General features: G+C 38.9%; 1 protein-coding gene across 3 annotated transcripts in view; it reads left to right on the plus strand.

Annotated features, from left to right (window-relative positions):
- Positions 1–19,498, plus strand: part of PLEKHM3 (pleckstrin homology domain containing M3) — a 181,195-nt gene that overhangs the window by 138,735 nt on the left and 22,962 nt on the right. For all 3 annotated transcript variants that reach the window (XM_081813761.1, XM_081813763.1, XM_081813762.1), the window contains exon 7: positions 12,255–12,412. In XM_081813761.1, coding sequence (XP_081669887.1) covers positions 12,255–12,412 — 158 coding nt within the window. The remainder of the gene's footprint in view (positions 1–12,254; positions 12,413–19,498) is intronic.

A 19,498-nucleotide genomic window follows, 5' to 3' on the forward strand; every position in this document is an offset into this window, starting at 1 on the left:
GCATCTTGCCTTTTTCACTTAATAGTATACTGTGGACATCTGGGCATATGTTCTCATTGAGTACACATAAAGGTTTACCTCATTCTTTTATCAGCTACATAGTATAGAGTTATCTTAATTTTTTTTATTTTTTTAAGATTTTATTTATTTACTTGACAGAGAGAGACACAGAGAGGGAACACAAGCAGGGAGCCCAAGATGCCAGGCTCCATCCCAGCACCCTGGGATCATGACCTGAGCCGAAGGCAAACGCTTAATGACTGAGCCACCCAGGCGCCCCAATCTTAATTTTTTTTAAAAAAGATTTATTTTATTTATTTTAGAGAAAGAGAGAGAGAGCCCAAGCAGGGAGAGGGGCAGACTCCCCACTGAGCACAGAGCCAGCCGCAGGGCTCCATCCCACGACCTCGAGATCAGGACCAGAGCCAAAATCAAGAGTCAGATGCTCAACCGACTGAGCCACCCAGGCACCCAGAGTTACCTGAATTTTTGACCAGTGCATTCTTTCTCTACTAGAACCAGTACAGCAGTAAACCCCCTCATATATTTCCCTGAGAACTTGTGTGACTACGTCTGTAGTGTAAATTAGTTAATATGAGACTGCCAGGTCAAAGGGTAGATGTGCTTTGTAGTTTGAGAAGTATTGCCACTTGCCTTCTGAAAAGGTGGAACCAATTTTTACTTCCATTCAGTATCTTGAGAATACCTATGTTCCTACACCACATTAATTGTCTATATTAACAATATTTTTAATCCTAGCCAATCTGATAAATAAAAAGTAACTTCACACTATTATTTTAATCTGTATGCTTTTCCACTGTAAGGTTGAGCATCTTTTTTTTGCTACTCACCATTTGTAGTTTTTGTAAGTTGCCTGTTTATTTCATTAACCTGTATTTAAATTATGTTATTGCTGTTTTTCTTATTATTTTGAAAGAGCTCTTTCTATATTAAGGAAATTGGCACTTTTTTATAATAAATGGGAACTATCTTTCCCAGTTTTTTTTGTCCTGTCACTTTGTAAGTGGTATTTTGTATTTTACTAATTTTTAAATTTTACATATTCACATTTATCACTCTTCTATGGCTTCTAAGGTTATAAAATATTTGCCCCACGTAAATATTTTTCTAACATTTTTCTCTAATATTCTTTGTAGTTTTAAAATACTTTTATGGTTTTCTTTTTACATTTAAATCTCCAATGTATCTGCAATTATTTTTTTATGAAATGAGTTAGAGATTCAATTTTATTTTTTCCACGATGTCTAACCAGTTACCCTTGCATCATTTATTAAATAACGTATCTTTCCCCACTTTTATTGTATCATAAGTTCCCATACATATTTGAGCCCATATCCTGGGTATACAGATGTCCAGCATATGGACGCCAGATAATATTCTTGAATAACAGGATGTATGAAATCATAATCAGTACTGTGCAGTGAGTGGTGCTTTACTACTTGTTGACTCCTTGAGGCAAAGAAGAAAAATTACCAGCTGTCTTAAGACAATGGCATGCAAGCTAATAAAGAGCACCTATTTCAGTTTATATGCAGGGTTGTTCTTCCTCACGTCAGTAACCCAGCAGTTTATTAGATCACAACCTTCTAGCCAGAAACTCATTTTGGTTTCTCATTTAATCTTAAGCATTGCTGGTCTCATAAAAGCTGTTAAGTAATAGTAATGTTGAGCACTTATATTGTGCTTTTCGTCCCTAGGTGCTATCTAAACTTTAACTAATTAAATGCACTGATAAAAGGAACGGATTTGCAGACGTCTTCAGGAAAACTGATATCTGGTTGCACACCTGTGAGGGGATGATTCCTAAAAAGCACTAACTCCCTCTTTGAATGGCACTCAGCAAAGCAGAGGAATAAAAAGCTGGTGACATTATTTCACTTCTTTTGAAAATTTCCTTGGGTATCTTCTAATTAGTCTGGTTAAACTCACCTTTTATCTATCTCCCCAGATATTCCCTTTCTACATTCCTGGGGGTATTCAACAAGCTTCTTTTGATGTTTTCCCTGTTGGTTAATCACAAAATCATAGAATCTTCAAACTGAGAGGAATCCTTATTGATCCTCCAGTTTTGAATGACTTAGTGCAATCCCTTTATTCTGTGGATGAGGAAGCCGAGGCACAGAGAAGTGAAGTGACTTACAAAACAGGTTGTACAGCTCACCGGGGACATGGCTGGGATCGAAGCCTAGACGCCTCACCCCTCTCTTAGCCCTCAGTCAGCTCTGTCCTTTGTTTCTCTCTGTGAGCATTTCAGTTTGCCTTTTGCTATTTTTTAAATTTTTTTTCTTTTCAGTTTCCATCCTTTCCCTACTTCTCCTCCCCTTCTTTACTTTCTGCCTCTTCTGTCTCTGCTATCCTTACATGATCAGGTCATGCTGCTTTTATTTCTCCTGATATCTCTCTATCCCTTCAAATATGGAGGCTCTTGTTGTTTTCTGTTGAGATGTTTTATTATTGGTCTCTACTCAAGCCCTCTCTGAAAAGCCATACTTCTTTCATTTCTCCCACAGTACATGCATAGAGGGAGTTAAGTTTTGCTTTGCTTTGCTTTTTCCAGCTGTAGTTGCTTCTCCTTTTACGAAGTTACTTCTCTAGTTTTGGTAAGTAGGCTAGGGTTTAAGTTGATGTTAAGTCCATTTTTGTCACAGAATTTGGTGGCTACTTTAACTGGTGAATTTCCCAGTAGTTTAAGAGTAACGTAATATTTAAAATCATATTCCATATTCAGGAAACAACACAAGATGTGACCATTTAAGAAAACTGTTATACAAGGTGCAAATATGTTGGACAAAAAAACCTTTCTGTAAGCCAAAGGCAGATCCAGTTCGGATCAAAATTGTGGGCAGATGTAGATACAGATGTAGACAGTGCATCTTGCTTCCAGGCGGAGACTGAGTCAGTTTAGAAATCCTCTGTTTCTACATGGTGGGTCAGTAGGCATCCAGAGATCTCAGAATTCCCAGGCTGAACCACACCCAGAGGCTTCACTCTGCCCTCGGATGCCCTTAGAAAGACCCCTTCCTAGAGCAGCGAAAGGTGCTTGGGGTGGAGGGTCTGTGTCTGTCACCAACCAGCTGGGTGATCTTGCACAACTTACATCACCACAGGGCCTCAGTTTTCTCAGGTATTAAAGTAAGGAAGCTGAGTTTAAAAGACCATTTAGGGCCTTTCCTTATTTACTCTTCAGTGAGTCAGTAATATCTTAACTAAAGCCAAAATGAATAATAGAGACCTAAATATAATTTATTTCAGACATACAACTAGTTAACTCAATAGAGAAGCAAAATTCTGCTGACCGTACCGTGAGAATTTTCTGGAACTATCTCAATTTAAAATATTTTAATCTGTTTTCCTCATAAATACATGTGTACCTCTATCAGACCATGTGACCTGTTTGGGGGCTCACGACATGGGGACCACATAATTGTACTCACCCTTTGCAGATGCTGCCACTGAAGTTCCTCAAGGTTGTGGCCCTGGAGGCACTTCAGCGGGTGCAGAAAAACTCTGCGAAGTGGGCCCCATTCCATATGTTTTTCTGAATAAGCAGTTTGTGTTCTTGGCTTCATCCTTGCCATTGACCCATTAAAGAAAATTGAAATTGAAATTGTTTTTCTTTTGGGCGCCTGGGTGGCTCAGTTGGTTAAGCAACTGCCTTCAGCTCAGGTCATGATCCTGGTCCCGGGATCGAGTCCCGCATCGGGCTCCCTGCTCAGCAGGGAGTCTGCTTCTCCCTCTGCCCCTCCCCCCTCTCATGCTCTCTCTATCTCATTCTCTCTCTCAAATAAATAAAATCTTTAAAAAAAAGAAAAAAAGAAATTGTTTTTCTTTTATTCCCTGAGACTGTTTCCAGCAGGAAGCAAAATGCGATTTGATGGAAATGATGATGGCCACTCACAAATCTACCCAATTACATCAACCCAGATTAAATTATCACCTAGTTTACAAAGTCTAAGTAGAAATTGTCACCTTTGGGAGAGGCTCAGATAAGAGCTAATTGGTAACCTCATAATCCACCCACAGTGAAGTGCTTGATTAGCCAAAGTTTCCGTCCTGTGAGAGGGGTGGGGAACAGCTGACCAGAGAAGTTTTCTGTTTATGCACAAACCTCCCAGCACTGAGCCATTATAAGGAGCTCAGGGGCACCTGGCTGGCTCAGTCAGTTGAGCGTCTGAGTCTTGGTTTCAGCTCAGGTCATGATCACGGTCGTGAGATCGAGCCCTGCATCGGGTTCTGCGCTCAGCAGAGAGTCGGCTTGAGATTCTCTTCCTCTGCCCCTCACCCGACTCATGCTGTGCCTCTCTTTAGAAAGAAAAAAAAAAGGGACTCAAAGGCTAGTTATGGGAAAATGGGGTTTTAACAAACTTTTTGAAATAGGAAAACATTGTACTAGTTATTTCCTTTTTTTCCCCCTTTTTGAGTAAGTTCTACGCCCAATGTGGGAGAACTCACAACCCCAAGATCCAGAATCACGTGCTCTGCTGACTGAGCCGGCCAGGCGCCCCTAGTTATTTTCTATTTTTAAGAAAAATAATATGGTGGTATGCTTTTTATTTTCTATTTTTAAGGACTTACAATTAAGAATGGTAAAATTTAGAATTGAATAAAGATTCAGAATATTCTCACTGAGTGTTAGGGTTTTCAAACCTGAGCAGAATCTACAGACTGCTTTTCCTAACTCTCCACGAACTCACCTGACCGGGATCACTAGACTTCATGGTATCCACATGTTAATGCTGAGAAATGGCACTCAGAGAAAAAATAGTGAGCACAACCTATCATGGTCCTCTGGCCAAGCAAATGCAAACTAAATTATATTTGAAATCATTTTACAGTGTGTGACAGTTTTGATTCTTTGATTTCATCAAGCTAGCTTGTTACTAGTGAATGGCAGGTGGCTTTGTTTACCATGAATGGGGTCTTCTGGCTCAACTTTTGAGGAGGGGCCATTTGTCAAGTGCAACATCCCTCTTCATCACAGTATTCCCAACAGTTGTCCAGAATCTAGATGTTACACAATGACTGAGGAGTGCTTGTATTGAAATGGAAGGTAACTTGACACATCAGGGGAAAGCAATGAGCCGATGCATAAAGAAATTCAATGAGAAAGAGTTTTTTTCTTTTTTTCTTGCCCAAGTTACTAGTGGTCTGTCCCTCTCCCCCTGTAGATTTTGAATGGTGTGGTGGTGCCAAGGGAGTGAAGGTAACGGACATAAAAGAATCATTTGTGCCCTTTTCCCAATCCCACAGATCTCTATTGGCCACAGACCTTGAACATGACACTGCAATTTCCTGGTGCCACACATGAGTAATAAGCAGCTGTTTCTGAAACTATGGTTTGGAGAAGGCAGCACTAGGTTATTTTTTAACTTAATTGTAATTTTTGATTGGTCTGCAAGAAAGTAAATCAAATAAAGTCTGTTGTCTTAGTCTGCAAGAAAGCCATAGGCCTCAAATTCCAATGCTGACCATCTTGACCAGAATAGAAAGGGGGGAAAATGTGTGTGTCCCTGAGCTGGAAGTTCAACCAGGCAGCTTTCGTGGGCTCTGCAGTCCCAGAAGGGTAAGCATAGTTGGTATATCGGTCAGCCAGCTGGAGGATGAAAAGTGACATTGGATGACTCCTTGAGTTTTAGAAATACCTGAAATGATGAGTGCAAAGAATTCGTACAAAGATTGCAAAAATAAACAATAGCAAAATTGGGAAGAAGATACCAGCTGGATCCTTATCCTGCCGTGTGATGAGAGGACACATAATTTTAAATCACAAACGAAAGTGTGTATTCTTCGACTACCTGACCAGTAAAATACCTCTGAAATAATCACATATGCATACCCTCCGACTAAGTCAATCAGACTAGTACCTTCCTTAGTACAAGAAATTAAGTATAATGGAAAACAGAAGCAAACTCATTTTCTCTATTTTGGGCATCTGCCTTTTCTCAAGCAGATGGGCAGCTTGGTATGGAGAAGGTGAAGGAGAAGTGCAGGGGGTTAGCAGATGGGGGAAGAGCTACAGATGTTTTCTGCTAATTACTTTGTCGTGATTTTGTTCAAGTATACTGGCCACTTGGGGAAGATAAGTGGAGGGATAACTAAACCTCATCTCAGAGGTCCAGTTCACCTTCACTCCTGACATCCTGAAATGACCATGTCGTTAACTAAAACCACTAGCCTTGTTACGCTAAACATGGAATGGCCTTGTGACTTTTGATGGATTATTATAAAGTTACATTAACCTGTGATTAATTACAAATCTCAAGTGTTTGAAAGAAGGAATCAATCTAAATCATATAAAATTTCTGTTTAGATTAAGATAAATAGTAAGCTATTATTTATTAATCACATGCTCTAAGTTAGACATTATGTCCAGTGCTTTCATTATATTAAATCTGATCCATCCCTCAACCCTGCAAGGTAGATATTATCCTAATTTATCAGTTGAGGAACTGAGCCTCGAAAAGGTTAAGTAACTTGCCAACGTCTCATGGCTGGAAAGCGGATGAACTAGAATTTGTACTCAGATCAGCTTTGCCTTTTCCACTGTGCTTTGCTGCTTCCCAGTACCCAAAGACAACTAAGTTCTGAGGGAGTATGGAAACTCTGTAATGTCAGCCTCTCTGGGAGATTCCCTGATGAATCAAACGACCACACACACCAGGAAAATATAGCCAAGTTGTCAAGAAGCAAAAACTATGATAGTTAGGTTTTGTTTTGTTTTTTTTTTTAAACAAGCTTTGGCCCATTTTATTAAGGAAGCACTTTTGTGGTTTACTTTGTCCTGATCAGTCCTGGCTTGCTCTTAGTGATATCAGAATCCCCTGGATCAACTCTAATCTAAATACACAGTTCGTAGAACTTTTTCCCATGCTGGGCCCTGTTGAAGACTGTGGTTACTCTAGGCAGTAACACTACCTAGGGAGGTGTTCCAATTTAGGGATGACATAGAAGAGTTCTCATGTCTGACTTCTCTCAGCCTCTGCCCTTGGCCAATTTGTTGGCTTGTTGGACATTTGACTTTGTCCTACCCATAGTCATTTTCCAGGTCCATTGGCATCCTGGCAGCTCTTTTCTACTTTGTTCTCAGTTGGAACCTGAAGATAGTGGCTCCTCGGGCTTTGGTCGTCTTTGAGGCCACCATCTTCATGATGTTTATGGAATATGTCCCTAACCTTAACCCCCCACCAAGATGGCTAGGAACTGGGAGTGAAAGTTACAAGACTCTTGGAGGCAGGAGGAGGTGGTGGGGGTAGGACACTTGATTTCTTTTTAAGCAATTATCCAAATCAAAGTTATACCTGATTTTTATTTTTTAAAGGATGTGGTAATTTTTTAAGATTTTATTTATTTATTTGAGAGACAGAGCATGCACGAGAGTGGGGTGAGGGGCAGAGGGAGAAGCAGACTCCCTGCTGAGCAGGGAGCCCGATGCGGGGCTTGATCCCCAGACTCCGGGATCATGACCTGAGCCGAAGGCAGACGTTTAAGCAGCTGAGCCACCCAGGTGCCCCTCTATGTCTGATTTTTAAAAAGAACCCTAGGAGATTTCATACCTAGAACCTACTTCTTTGTAGTGATGAAACCTCTAGACCAGAAGCCAGAAGAGCTGGATTCTATTTCCAGTGCTGCTAGTAGTTGTATTCAAAGACAAGCTTTAAACCTCCTAAATATATCTGGACCTCTGGAACATTATAAGTCTGAAGTTTTCTTTTCTATAATATTACAGAAATATATGTAAATTCTAAAATAAATATACAGAGTATTACCTCACTTTTCTGGAGGCAAAACTTTCAGCATCTTCAGCTCTTTGGAACGTGGCCATGAACCTAAGCTAACAAATAGGAAGAACAATTAATTAAGTATAAAGAGCAAAAAAAAAGTTCCTGAACAGCTAAGCAGCCACCGGGCCCACGCACTCTTTATGCTTCTCCCTAAATCACACAGCAGAATGATTAAAAATGTTTGTGACACAGAGATAGCCCTAACATGCAGCTGCTGCCCAGGAGAAAAACAGGAAGGCATCCCCAGTCAGTCAACAAGAACTTATGTCCCTGGCAGAGAAGGAATACTTAAAACATGTATGAGACCCCTTCTTTGCCTTTGGGCAATTTACATTCTTAGACTGCTCCATATAAAATCACCATTTTTATATGTTCAATCTAGTTGGATAAGCAAAACAATCACATGTTAAACAATAGTAAAGAGCACAAAACAGCATCAAGTTCTGTATTAAATTATATGATATAAAAGTAAATTATATGAAGCACAAAAGATCTGAAACAGCTGAAGTAGCCAACGATAGCTTTCCAGATCAAGCTGACTAGATCTGAGCCATGAAGCCTAGGTGAAATTTAAGTAAGTATTAAGAAGTGAAACCTAAGATAGAGGAAATGACATGAGGAAAGGCACAAGAGAAAAAGTAAGCATATTCTACACAGGGAAAAGTTTTCTCACAGTGGAAAATACGTAGTAGGAAATGGAAAATGAGCTTGGATAAATAGTATGGAATCCGCTTATGGAGACACTCGCACACCAAGCAAAAATGTAAGCTCCGGTCTTGGCCAGTTCACTCGTATACGGAGTATCTAGGACATAGTCACTCAATAGAATTTTATGAAATGAATGAGTGAAGAGTTCTTATTAATAATAAAATAAGAATTCACCAAGATTTGGAAGAAGAAATGATACTTGATAAAAATGATGTCCAGAACTGATTAGTATATATGCTGGATGGACCAAAGGGAAAAGACTGGCATCCAGAAATAAAACTAGAAGATGATCTCCTTAATCTAGAGAGGAGTGATTAATAGCTGGGGCAAGAGATATTCTGGCACCAGAGATATTCAAAACAAAATCAACGTGAACCTTGAAAACATTCTGCTGAGTGAAAGAAGCCAGTATGAGTCTATTTATATGAAATGTCCAGAAGAGGTAAATCTATAGAGACAAACAAAAAAAAAAAGATTATTGATTCCCTAGGGCTTGGGGGAGGGGGGACAGGTTACGGGGGAAAGAGGAGTAACTGCTAATAGGTACAGGATTTTTTGCAAGTGTTGATGAAATGTTCTAAAATTGACTGTGATGATGGTACACAACTCTGTGAATATACTAAAAACCATTTAACATAGGTGAATTACATGGCATGTGAATTATATGTCAAAGCTGTTATTAAAAAGGAAAAGGAATTAATAAATGTGAATGACAGTATATATGTGTTTGATGGAGAAAATGAACCCCTCACTGTAGACTACATAATTTCCAGTTTGATTCTCATGGAAATAGCAAAAATATCCGCTAACACCATCATTACATAAAATTATTTTAGGATCACTGGATGATGAAATAAGACATGAAACGTAAGTAAGAGATATAATATTAGAAAGGAAGGGACCAAGTTATTACTTTCAGAAAACCTGAAAGAATCACCTAAAAATGATTTGCATTCATGAAAACTCAGTAATATAGTTATATTTATAAGATATACACAGATGTCAGTATATTCTAAATACCAACAATAGCTAATAAGAAAAATATTATATAAAAGTTTAACCTTGAAATAACCTAAATAATAGGATGGGTAGCTTATATAGGGAAAAAACCCAAAATTTTATTAAGCAATAACAAATGAAGATTTCATAAAATGGAGATATAGGTAAGGTTCTTAAATAGGGAGAATAAATATTATAAAGATACCAGCCCCCAAATTAACTTTTTTTTAAGATTTTATCTATTTATTTGAGAGAGTGAGTGAGAGAGAGCACGAGTGGAGTGGAGGGGCAAGGGGAGAGAGAGAAGCAGACTTCCCACTGAGCAGGGAGTCTGATGCGGGGCTCAATCCCAGGACCCCGGGGCAGACATTAACTGACTGAGCCACCCAGGTGCCCCCAAATTAATTTTTTAAAGCACATTGAAGTCTCCAAGTAGGAATAAATTTACATTTCTGGCAGTGTAAATTTGGTGAAGTATTTCAAAAGCCTTCAAATTGTTCTCGGCCTTTATCTCAAGGAAGTTTTCTAATAGGAAAAAAAAAAACTTTATGGGGCGCCTACGTGACTCAGTTGGTTAAGCATCTGACTTTGGCGCAGGTCCTGATGTCCTGGGATCGAGTCCCACATTGGGTTCCACACTCAGTGGGGAGTCTGCTTCTCCCTCTCCCTCTCCCCTTTTCTCTGTCTCTCTCTCAAATAAACAAAATCTTTAAAATAAAAGAAAAAAAAACCTTATGCATAAGATGCCCAGTCTTCTGCTTTAGATCCTAGATGATAAATTTCATGTCTTCCTCCACGTCCTCCCTTCAGTTCCTCCAAACAACCTTTACTCACCTGGTTTCTGGACTATTCTAGATACTGATGTTTTCCCCTAAATGGACCCTATTTTGTCAGTGCATCTCTGAATGTGTCATTAACTTTGGTTGTTTAGGAAAGAGTAACATAAGTAAAACCAAACTCAGCTGAACTGTTGTTACCACAATTTAGAAATAACCCTATGACACATTGGAATGTGTTTACCGGTGGTTGGTATAAGATTTGGTAGTGGTTATTTCTTAGAAAGTGTGTATCATGGTGGTGGCATTAGGAGTACATGTTACTGGGGTTGATCAAAGTTAATGGTTCTTGAGAAAACATAAATAAAGCAGGTCAACCTATGGCTTCCTGAAGGAAGTGTAGAGGAGAGTAAGTGAAAGAATTGTGGAAAATGTACTTACTTGACTCAAAAACCAGCCAGCATAATTTCTACCCCCTTTATAAAGAAAAAAAAAAAATCCACTCTTATAAAGCAGTGAACCTTATTTTTCTGTTCATTTTCTGCATCTTAATACAAAAATAATATACATTGTTTTTTAAAAATGCAAAAAAACCCTATATATCTACAAAGTAAAAGACTTGCTTTTCCAACTTGTTCCCTTTCTTAGAGTTAACTACTGTTATATTCATTTTTAAAACATCATAAGATTATCCCATGATGTTTAAAAACAAAACTTGGAGTTTTTTATCTCCAATATTATATATAGCTTCATTTTTTGCAAAATACATTATTACATTCCTTGTAGTCTTTCTATCCGCTACTGCTCTCTATTCACCTTGACATCGTAATTTCTCCTTAGGTATGATTTACCACAGTGCCCTCAGATGTTATTTTTATGTAAAATTGTCATTTTAACTCTGTATTTATTTGAAAGTATCCAGCTATTACCAGTTATTTTCAGCTATTTCCAAAGTAAATTTAATCTTCATTGTTTTATATCGGAATCAGCATGTATATGCAGATGCATGAATGAGAGAGAAGGCAGATTTTTTTTCCTGTTAGTATTGTACTACTGAAGTCTTTGAAGCCCATTCAGTATTAGTTAAGTGAGGTGGGATCTGACTAACCACTGGTTCCAAACTCATGGATGTTTGCAGGCCAACAGGTAAGGTAATGGTGGGAGGCAGACAGATGCAAAATAGCAGGACCTAGAAGGGACAACTGTGGGCTGCAGAGCATGTGCCTCAGTAGGAGCAAGCAGCCCCTACTCACAGCCAGGATCCTCATCATGTTGGAATTCAGGCCTACTTTTGCTAAATCTGATGATTTTTCAAAAGAAGCCAAAATTCTGGATTTTTCTGTGAAATCTCCCAGTTTTCAAATTGGCTCATTTTCTAAAACACTGAGAGATTTAAAAACAAAACAAAACAAAAAAACCCTCAGGCTGAATGTGGCTCTTAGACTGTCAGATCACAACCTCTTTATGTTAACATACTTAGCAGCAGCAAGGGAAACCTCATTTTCCACATTTGTTACATGTTTTGGGGGAGATGGCAAAAAAGCTATACCATTAACTCATCAGAGGATAGGTATTGTTGAATTTACAACATAAAATTCTACATTAATATTTACCTTGTACATTTTCTATTTTGGGAAATCCACCACACCCCTCTTATACCACACCATAACGGTAAGTTGGTCTATAAAGTAGCATTCCCCATTTGTTGGTCCTCAATCCCCTATATCACACTACAGAGAAAGAGGAATACAAAAGAAGTTTCAACATCTTCATTTCCCAACCTCCAGTGGTTTAAACCAGAGAGTTCTTTTGGAGTGAAAATACTATGTCTTTTCTTCCTCAGAGTTGCTGAGAAATTATAATTAGAGGTTTTCCTGTTGTGTAAAGGAAAGGAATTCCAGTCTTCCTGTGTCTGCAAGACTTCTGTTCTCAATGGATCTGCTTCCCTGTCCCATTTCTCTTTCTGCAGGTGATAGAGGGGAAGCTGGCTCCATTCTTGGGCAAGGTCATTAAATTTGCCACCTCACACGTGTACAGCTGCAGTCTTTGTAGCCAGAAGGGGTTCATCTGTGAAATCTGTAACAATGGAGAGATCCTCTACCCTTTTGAGGATATTTCAACAAGCAGGTACAGACTCTCTTGTCTTATAAAAGTATACCTGAATATGTCACATGCAGTTTTATTTGGTCAGATCTGGCCAACTTCTGGTCTTGTACTGTATCTTTGTCTCTTCGCTTGTATCAGATTTCCCTTATTCTTGGAGAACATTTTTACCCTTTGGTTTCCTATATTTATTCCCAACTCACTTCACTATCTTTATCTAGAATGAGATAACAGAGTTGCAAAGAAACATCACCTATCTCTGCCTTCTTAGGTAACGAAGAGCGTTCAGATTCATTTTTAGAATGAAAATCAGGGAGGAAGAATCCTCACAATACTTCAGGGCTAAGTGATAGGCAATGGGAAATCACAGTCTGAGAGCAAGGCTAAAACTGGACGGACCGCCAGGCATAAAACTACAAGACCCTGGGGAACAGCTGTCTGGCTTACCACATGCTTTTCTCCACAGATGCGCTGTAGTGTGGTGATGAGAGTTTTAGGATCCAAAGGAGAGAAAAGTGGGAGTTTGTGTGGGATTATTTTTCTAACCAAAGTAATATTTGGGCATCATCACATTCATTGATTGATGGATGATTTTCTTCCCGCACTAACTTGAGAGTGGGGTTTTTACTGTTGCTTTTCTTGAATCACAAAATGATACATATCACTTTTCCTTTCATTCCAAAAGCATCCTAGAAATATATACTGTTTATGTGTCTGTGCACTGGCTTCTTTGGCCATGAAATCATGCCTCATTTCCCACCCAGCAGGGCTCACTTACTCTGTGGTTCAGAACAGAAGGGGAGGCATGTAGCCAGGGAGGTCTGAAACATGTAGGGTGAAGCTACGATATTAAGAGTTGACTCAGCCCTTCTGGCCTCTTCTTAAACCCAAAGACTCTTTGTAAACATACAGGAACTTGGGTTGGCCCCACACACAGAAAGACACATACACACACACACACACACACACACAGACACACACACTTCAGCCTCGTTTCCTGAGTACAGGTACTTAACTCATAGCCTAGAGATTGTAGACTTCTTAAAAACGTACACCACACAAAAACTTGTACACAGATGTTCATAGCAGCATTCATAATAGTCAAAAAGTGGAAACAACATAAATGTCCATCAACTGATGAATGGATAAACAAGATGTGGTATATCCATACAATGGAATATGATTCAGCCTGAAAAGGAATCTGACTGCCACATGCTACCAGTGTGGGTGAACCTCAAAAACATTATGCCAAGTGAAAGAAGGCAGACACAAAAGGCCACATATTTTATATTCTGTGTATATGAAATGTCCCAAATAGGCAAATCTATAGAGACCAAAAGTAGATTAGTAGTTGCCTGGGGCATCGGGGAAAGGAAAGTGAGTAACTCCTAACGGGTACAGATTTGTTTTAGGAGTGACAAAAATGTTCTGGAATTAGACTGTGGTGATGGTTACAAGGTCTTGTGAATACATTAAAAATCAGGGAATTGTATATTTTAAAAGAATGAATTTCATGGTATATATATTATATCACAATTGAAAGTATTTAATAAAAAAATTAAAATTAAAATTAAATTAAAAAATGCTTCCAACTGTATAAACTATATGCTGGGTCACAAAACAAGTTTCAGATTTTGTTTAAAGATTTTATTTATTGAGAGCAAGAGAGAGAGCAAGAGAGCACAAGCAGGGGGCAGGGGCAGAGGGAGAGGGAGAAGCAGACTCCCCACTGAGTAAGGAACCCGATTCTGGGCTTGATCCCAGGACCCTGGGATCATGATCTGAACCGAACGCAGACACTTAACTGACTGAACCACCCAGGTGCCCTACAAGTTTCAATAAATTTTTAAAATTGAAACCATACCAAGTATATTCTCTGACACATTGAATTAAAATCCCCAATAGAAAAAAATCTGAGAAACCCTCAAATATTTGGAAATTAAACAATACACACTAAAAACGTATGGGTCAAAGAAGAAATAAATTACAAGAGAAATTTAAAATATTTTTGAATGAATGAAAATGAAATATAAAATGTCAAAAGGTATGGAATGCAGCTAACATAGTATTTAGAGTGAAACCTATAGCTATAAACATATCATGAAAAACATGTCAGAAAAAAAAAAGAAAGGTCTGAAATCCATTACCAAAAAAATCCACTTTAAGAAACTAGATAACAAAGAGCAAACTAAGTCCAAAGCAAGCAGAGGAAAAGAAAGAGTACAGATTAGAGCAGATATCATTGAAATGGAAGACAGAAAAAGAGTACATCAGTGAAACCACAAGTTGGTTCTTTGAAAGAATCAACAAAATTGACAACTCTTTGGCTAGACTGAACAAGAAATTAAGAGAAAAGACACAACTACTCAAAATCAGGAAGGAAAAAGCAATTAAAAGAATTATAAAGAGATACCATAAATGACTTTATTCCAACAAGTTAGACAACTTAGATGAAATGGATACATTTCTAGAAAGACAAATTACCAAAACAGACTCAAGAAGAAATAGAAATATGAATAGCCCTATAACAAGTAAAAAAACTAATTAGTCATTTTTAAATCTTCCCAAAAAGAAGCCAGATGGCTTCACCGATGAATTTTGTTGAATATTTAAAGAAATAATACCAATACTTCACACAGGGATAAAGAGGGGCATTACATAATGATAAAGGGGTCAGTTCTCCAAGAAGACACAATACTCCTTAACGTGCACAAGCAGAGTCAAGATACATGCGGCAAAAAAATTAATAGAACTACGAGGAGAAACAAACCCACAACTATACATATATATCCACTATTAGAGAGACTTCAACACCCCTCTGTTAGAAACTGACAGATCCAGCAGGCAGAAAATCAGTTTAAGCATATCGTTAAACTGAAAGGCACTATCAGTCAACTGGATCTAATTGACGTCTCTGCCAATTCATGTTGTTCATCCAGCAACAACAGAATATGCATTCTTCTCAAGCTCACATGGAACCTTTAACAAGAGAGACCATATTCTGGGCCATAAAATACATCTGAACAAATTTACAAGAATAGAAATCATGCAAAGTACGCTCCCAGACCATAATGAAATTAAACTAGAAATCAGTAACAGAACAATACCTGCAAGGGGCGCCTGGGTGGCTCAGTCGTTAAGTGTCTGCCTTCGGCTCAGGTCATGATCCCAGGGTCCTGGGATCGAGCCCCACATCGGGCTCCCTGCTCAATGGGAAGCCTGCTTCTCCCTCTCCCACTCCCCCTGCTTGTGTTCCCTCTCTCGCTGTGTCTCTCTCTGTCAAATAAATAAATAAAATCTTAAAAAAAAAAAAAGAACGATACCTGCAAAATCCCAACACATTTGGGGATGAAACAATGTATTTCTAAATAACATGTGAGTTGATAATTTATGTCCACACAAAACCCTGCACACAGATGTTTATAGTGGGTCTACTCATAATCGCCAAAACCTGGGAACAACTGACATGTCCTTCAGGTGTGGTTGGATAAATAAACTGTGGTATATCCATGCGATGGAATATTATCCAGTGATAAAAGAAAGAAACTCTCAGGCCACAAAAGGACATGGAGGAACCTTAAATGCATATTACAGAGTGAAAGCCAGTCTGAAAAGGCTACATACTGTACGAGTCCAACTATATGACATTCTGAAAGGGGCAAAACTGTAGAGACAATAAAAAATAAAATCAGTGATTACCAGGGGCTCAGGAGTACATAAGGAAAAATGAATAAGTAAAGCACAGGAGATTTTTTGGGGCAGTAAAATTATTCTGCCCATTATACACTGGTCAAAACCCTTAGACCTGTACAACATAGAATGAACCTTAATTTAGACTATGGACTTTAGTTGATAATAATGTATCAATATTGGTTCATTCGTTATAACCAATTTACCACACTAATGCAACTTGTCAATAATAGAGAAAACTGGAGGTGAGGGTAGTAATATGGAAACTGTACTATCTGCTCAGTTTTCCTGTCAATCTAAAACTGTCCTTGAAAATAAAGTCTATTAAAAAAAAAAAACAACACCACAATGCATCCAACTAAACAGTTGCCTCAAATACTAAAGCTGATCAATATTAATAATCTTCATTAGAATAATTTTAGATTGACAGAAAAATCACAAAGATGGTACAGAGAATTCCCATATACCCCGCACCCAGTTTCCCCTATTAACATCTTACATTAATATGGTATATTTGTTACAATTCATGAATCAATGTTGATCCATTATTATTAGCTAAAGTCCATAGCTTTTTCAGATTTCCTTAGTTTTTACCTAATTTCTCAGACTTTGTCTTTAGGACATTGACAGTTTTGAGGAGCACTAGCCAAGTATTTTGTAGAATCCCTCTGTGGGGATAGACTTGATGTTTTTCTTATGATTAGACTGGGTTTTACAGATTTGGGGAGGAAGACCACAGACATAAAGTGCCATTCTCATCACATCAGACCACGGGTACATACTGTCAACATGACTTACCACTGCAGTGTTTATGTCAGGTTTCTTCACGGAAGGAACTCTTCTTGCCCCACCTTTTCCATATTATCCTACACTTAAGGAGTGAAGATTATGCTCCACTTCCCTTGGGAGTGGAGTTTATACAAAATTATTTGGAATTCTGCCCTGAGTGACTTGTCTCTTCTTGCCACTTATTTTTCCAAAGTATTTATTCGTATCAGCATGGGCATGTGCATGTTTATTTTACATTTTGGGTTATAAGCAAGATTACTTTATTTTGTTGCTCAAACTATTCCAGCTTTGGCCATCCAGCTCTTGCAGCTGGCTCCTGCATCACTTTGATATACTCATATCATTGTGGAGTTTTTGATTTTGATCATTTCCATACTTTTTTGTGCTACCAGATGTTCCAGCCTCATCATATACATTTCTTGCCCTAATCCTAGAGATAGCCATTTCTCCAAGGAGCCCAGGGTTCCTTTTAGTGAGAATATGAAACCAACATCAGGGCGCTAGGTTGCACACACATTTTTTTAAAGCCCTCGGTCCCAGGACTTATCCCATGACTAGGGAGAGATGCTGCCCTCTGACTACATATCAGAATCTCCTGTGAGACTCGTTGGGTTTTGTTTTTTGTTTTTTGTTTTTTAACTCTGAGAATCTATCTTCAAAGGCTCCCCATGTGGGGTGCCTGGGTGGCTCAGTCACTAAGCCTTCGGCTCAGGTCATGATCCCGGGGTCCTGGGATCAAGCCCCATGTCGGGCTCTCTGCTCACTGGGAAGCCTGCTTCTCCCTCTCCCACTCCCTCTGCTTGTTTCCTCTCTCGCTGTCTCTCTCTCTGTCAAAATAAATAAACTCTTAAAAAAAAAAAAAGGCTCCGCATGTGATTCTGCATCATAGCCAAAAGAAAGAATCACTCCTCTAAGATAGCTGTGGCCATAGGCAGAGGTGCCAGACTCTTATAATCAGAATGACCACATTAGCACATCTGTGGGTTCAGGGAGCCCTTTACCCAGCAAGAAGGAATACGAATCTTCTGTTTCTGTCTTGGTCAGATGCAACTCTCTAAGCTTGGACAAATGTCTAAGAGCAAAGGAGTCCTCACCAGCCTCCCTGGAATTCCAGGTTTGATAATACTTTCCAGGAACCCATTGAAATGCTTTCTCTTGGTGTTCAGTTTCCAGTTAAACACTGGGAACAGTTCGTGCAAGCCTATGGGAAAGGACAAAAACAAACACGAATAAAAGATTTATTAAAGGAAAACTTTAATCAGAAATTGAGTTGCCGGGGCACCTGGGTGGCTCAGTCAGTCAAGTGTCTGACTCTTGATTTCAGCTCAGGTCATGATCTCAGGATTGTGAGATCGAGCCCCATGTTGGGCTCCGCATTGGGCATGGAGCCTGCTTAAGATTCTCTCCCTCCCTCTCCCTCTGCCCTGCCCCCTCCCGTTAAAAAAAAAAGAAAAGAAATCAAGTTGCAGATTGAAAACATGTCCATAAAGATGTGCTGAATAAATAAATGTGCTAAATAAAAATAAATGTGAATAGTGAGGTAATTTTTAAAATTTACATGTAACTGAAGGTAAAGTAATGTGATACCTGGGATTTGCTTCAAAATAATCTGATGGTGGCAAAAAATAATAATTTGACAGTGGGGGAGAGGGAGTAGATATAAATGAAAGGTAATTGTTGAAGCTAGGTGACAGGGGTTTATTATACTCTCTATTTTTGAATATGTTTGAAATATTCCATAATAAGACATGTTTAAAAATCTGTAAGTAAAAATCTTAGATATGATGTATTTAGTGAATTCGTCACCACATATCCTTGACCACCTTGCTAAAGTCAGCACCTCTGTGTCCTCAGAAATATACTTAATATCCCTTTAGATTCAAATATCATTTGAACAGCAAAATTACCACTCAGTGAAAAAACATTCCACGAGCATTAGAACGATCCATTCTTTGAATAAATGATCTATAGAGCATACTGTGTGCACTGGGCTGGGCCCTGGAGACCCACAGTGAACATGGCATGCTCCTCGCTCACACGAAGTTGACAGTCTCTACTAAGAGACACTGAGTCATTAGGCAGTTGTGTTGAGGTGTTGGAGGATCCACGGTCTAGGGGGTGGACCTGGAGCTCCAAGAAGGGGCATCACCCATAGGAGTCATGGACATTGTAGGGGAAAAAGCAGTCGCACAATTTCCTGCAACTGTCAGAGAGCTCTATGTTGAACTCTAAAGTGCTGATTTACATACTTCAGTTTTAGAATATACTTGGTTTTAACATGCTTATTTGATTGCGACCATGTGTCCAACACTGGTCAGCTCTTCAGACTTCCTTTTCCTTATTGAATTAATTGTTATGCAGGAGGAAGCTTCATGAATATGTCATTTAAAAATATAGTCCTAGTATTAATTTTTAGAGCACTGTCTCTGACCAACTGAGAGAAAGTGTTGGGGTTGTAGGGAAATGGCACTAATACGTGTTAGTACTGTGCCAGCAATTTACACATCTCGTCATTTCATTCTCAGGTCAGTGCTCTGAGGGAATACTGTCCCCTCCATTTAACAACGGGGAAGCCTAGGTTCAGAGGAGGCAATGAACTTGACCCAAGAGATAAGGCCAAAACTGGAACCC

The sequence above is a fragment of the Leptonychotes weddellii genome, chromosome 3, assembly GCF_054177405.1.
Source record: "Leptonychotes weddellii isolate Sample4059 chromosome 3, ASM5417740v2, whole genome shotgun sequence".
NCBI classification, from domain to species: Eukaryota; Metazoa; Chordata; class Mammalia; order Carnivora; family Phocidae; genus Leptonychotes; species Leptonychotes weddellii.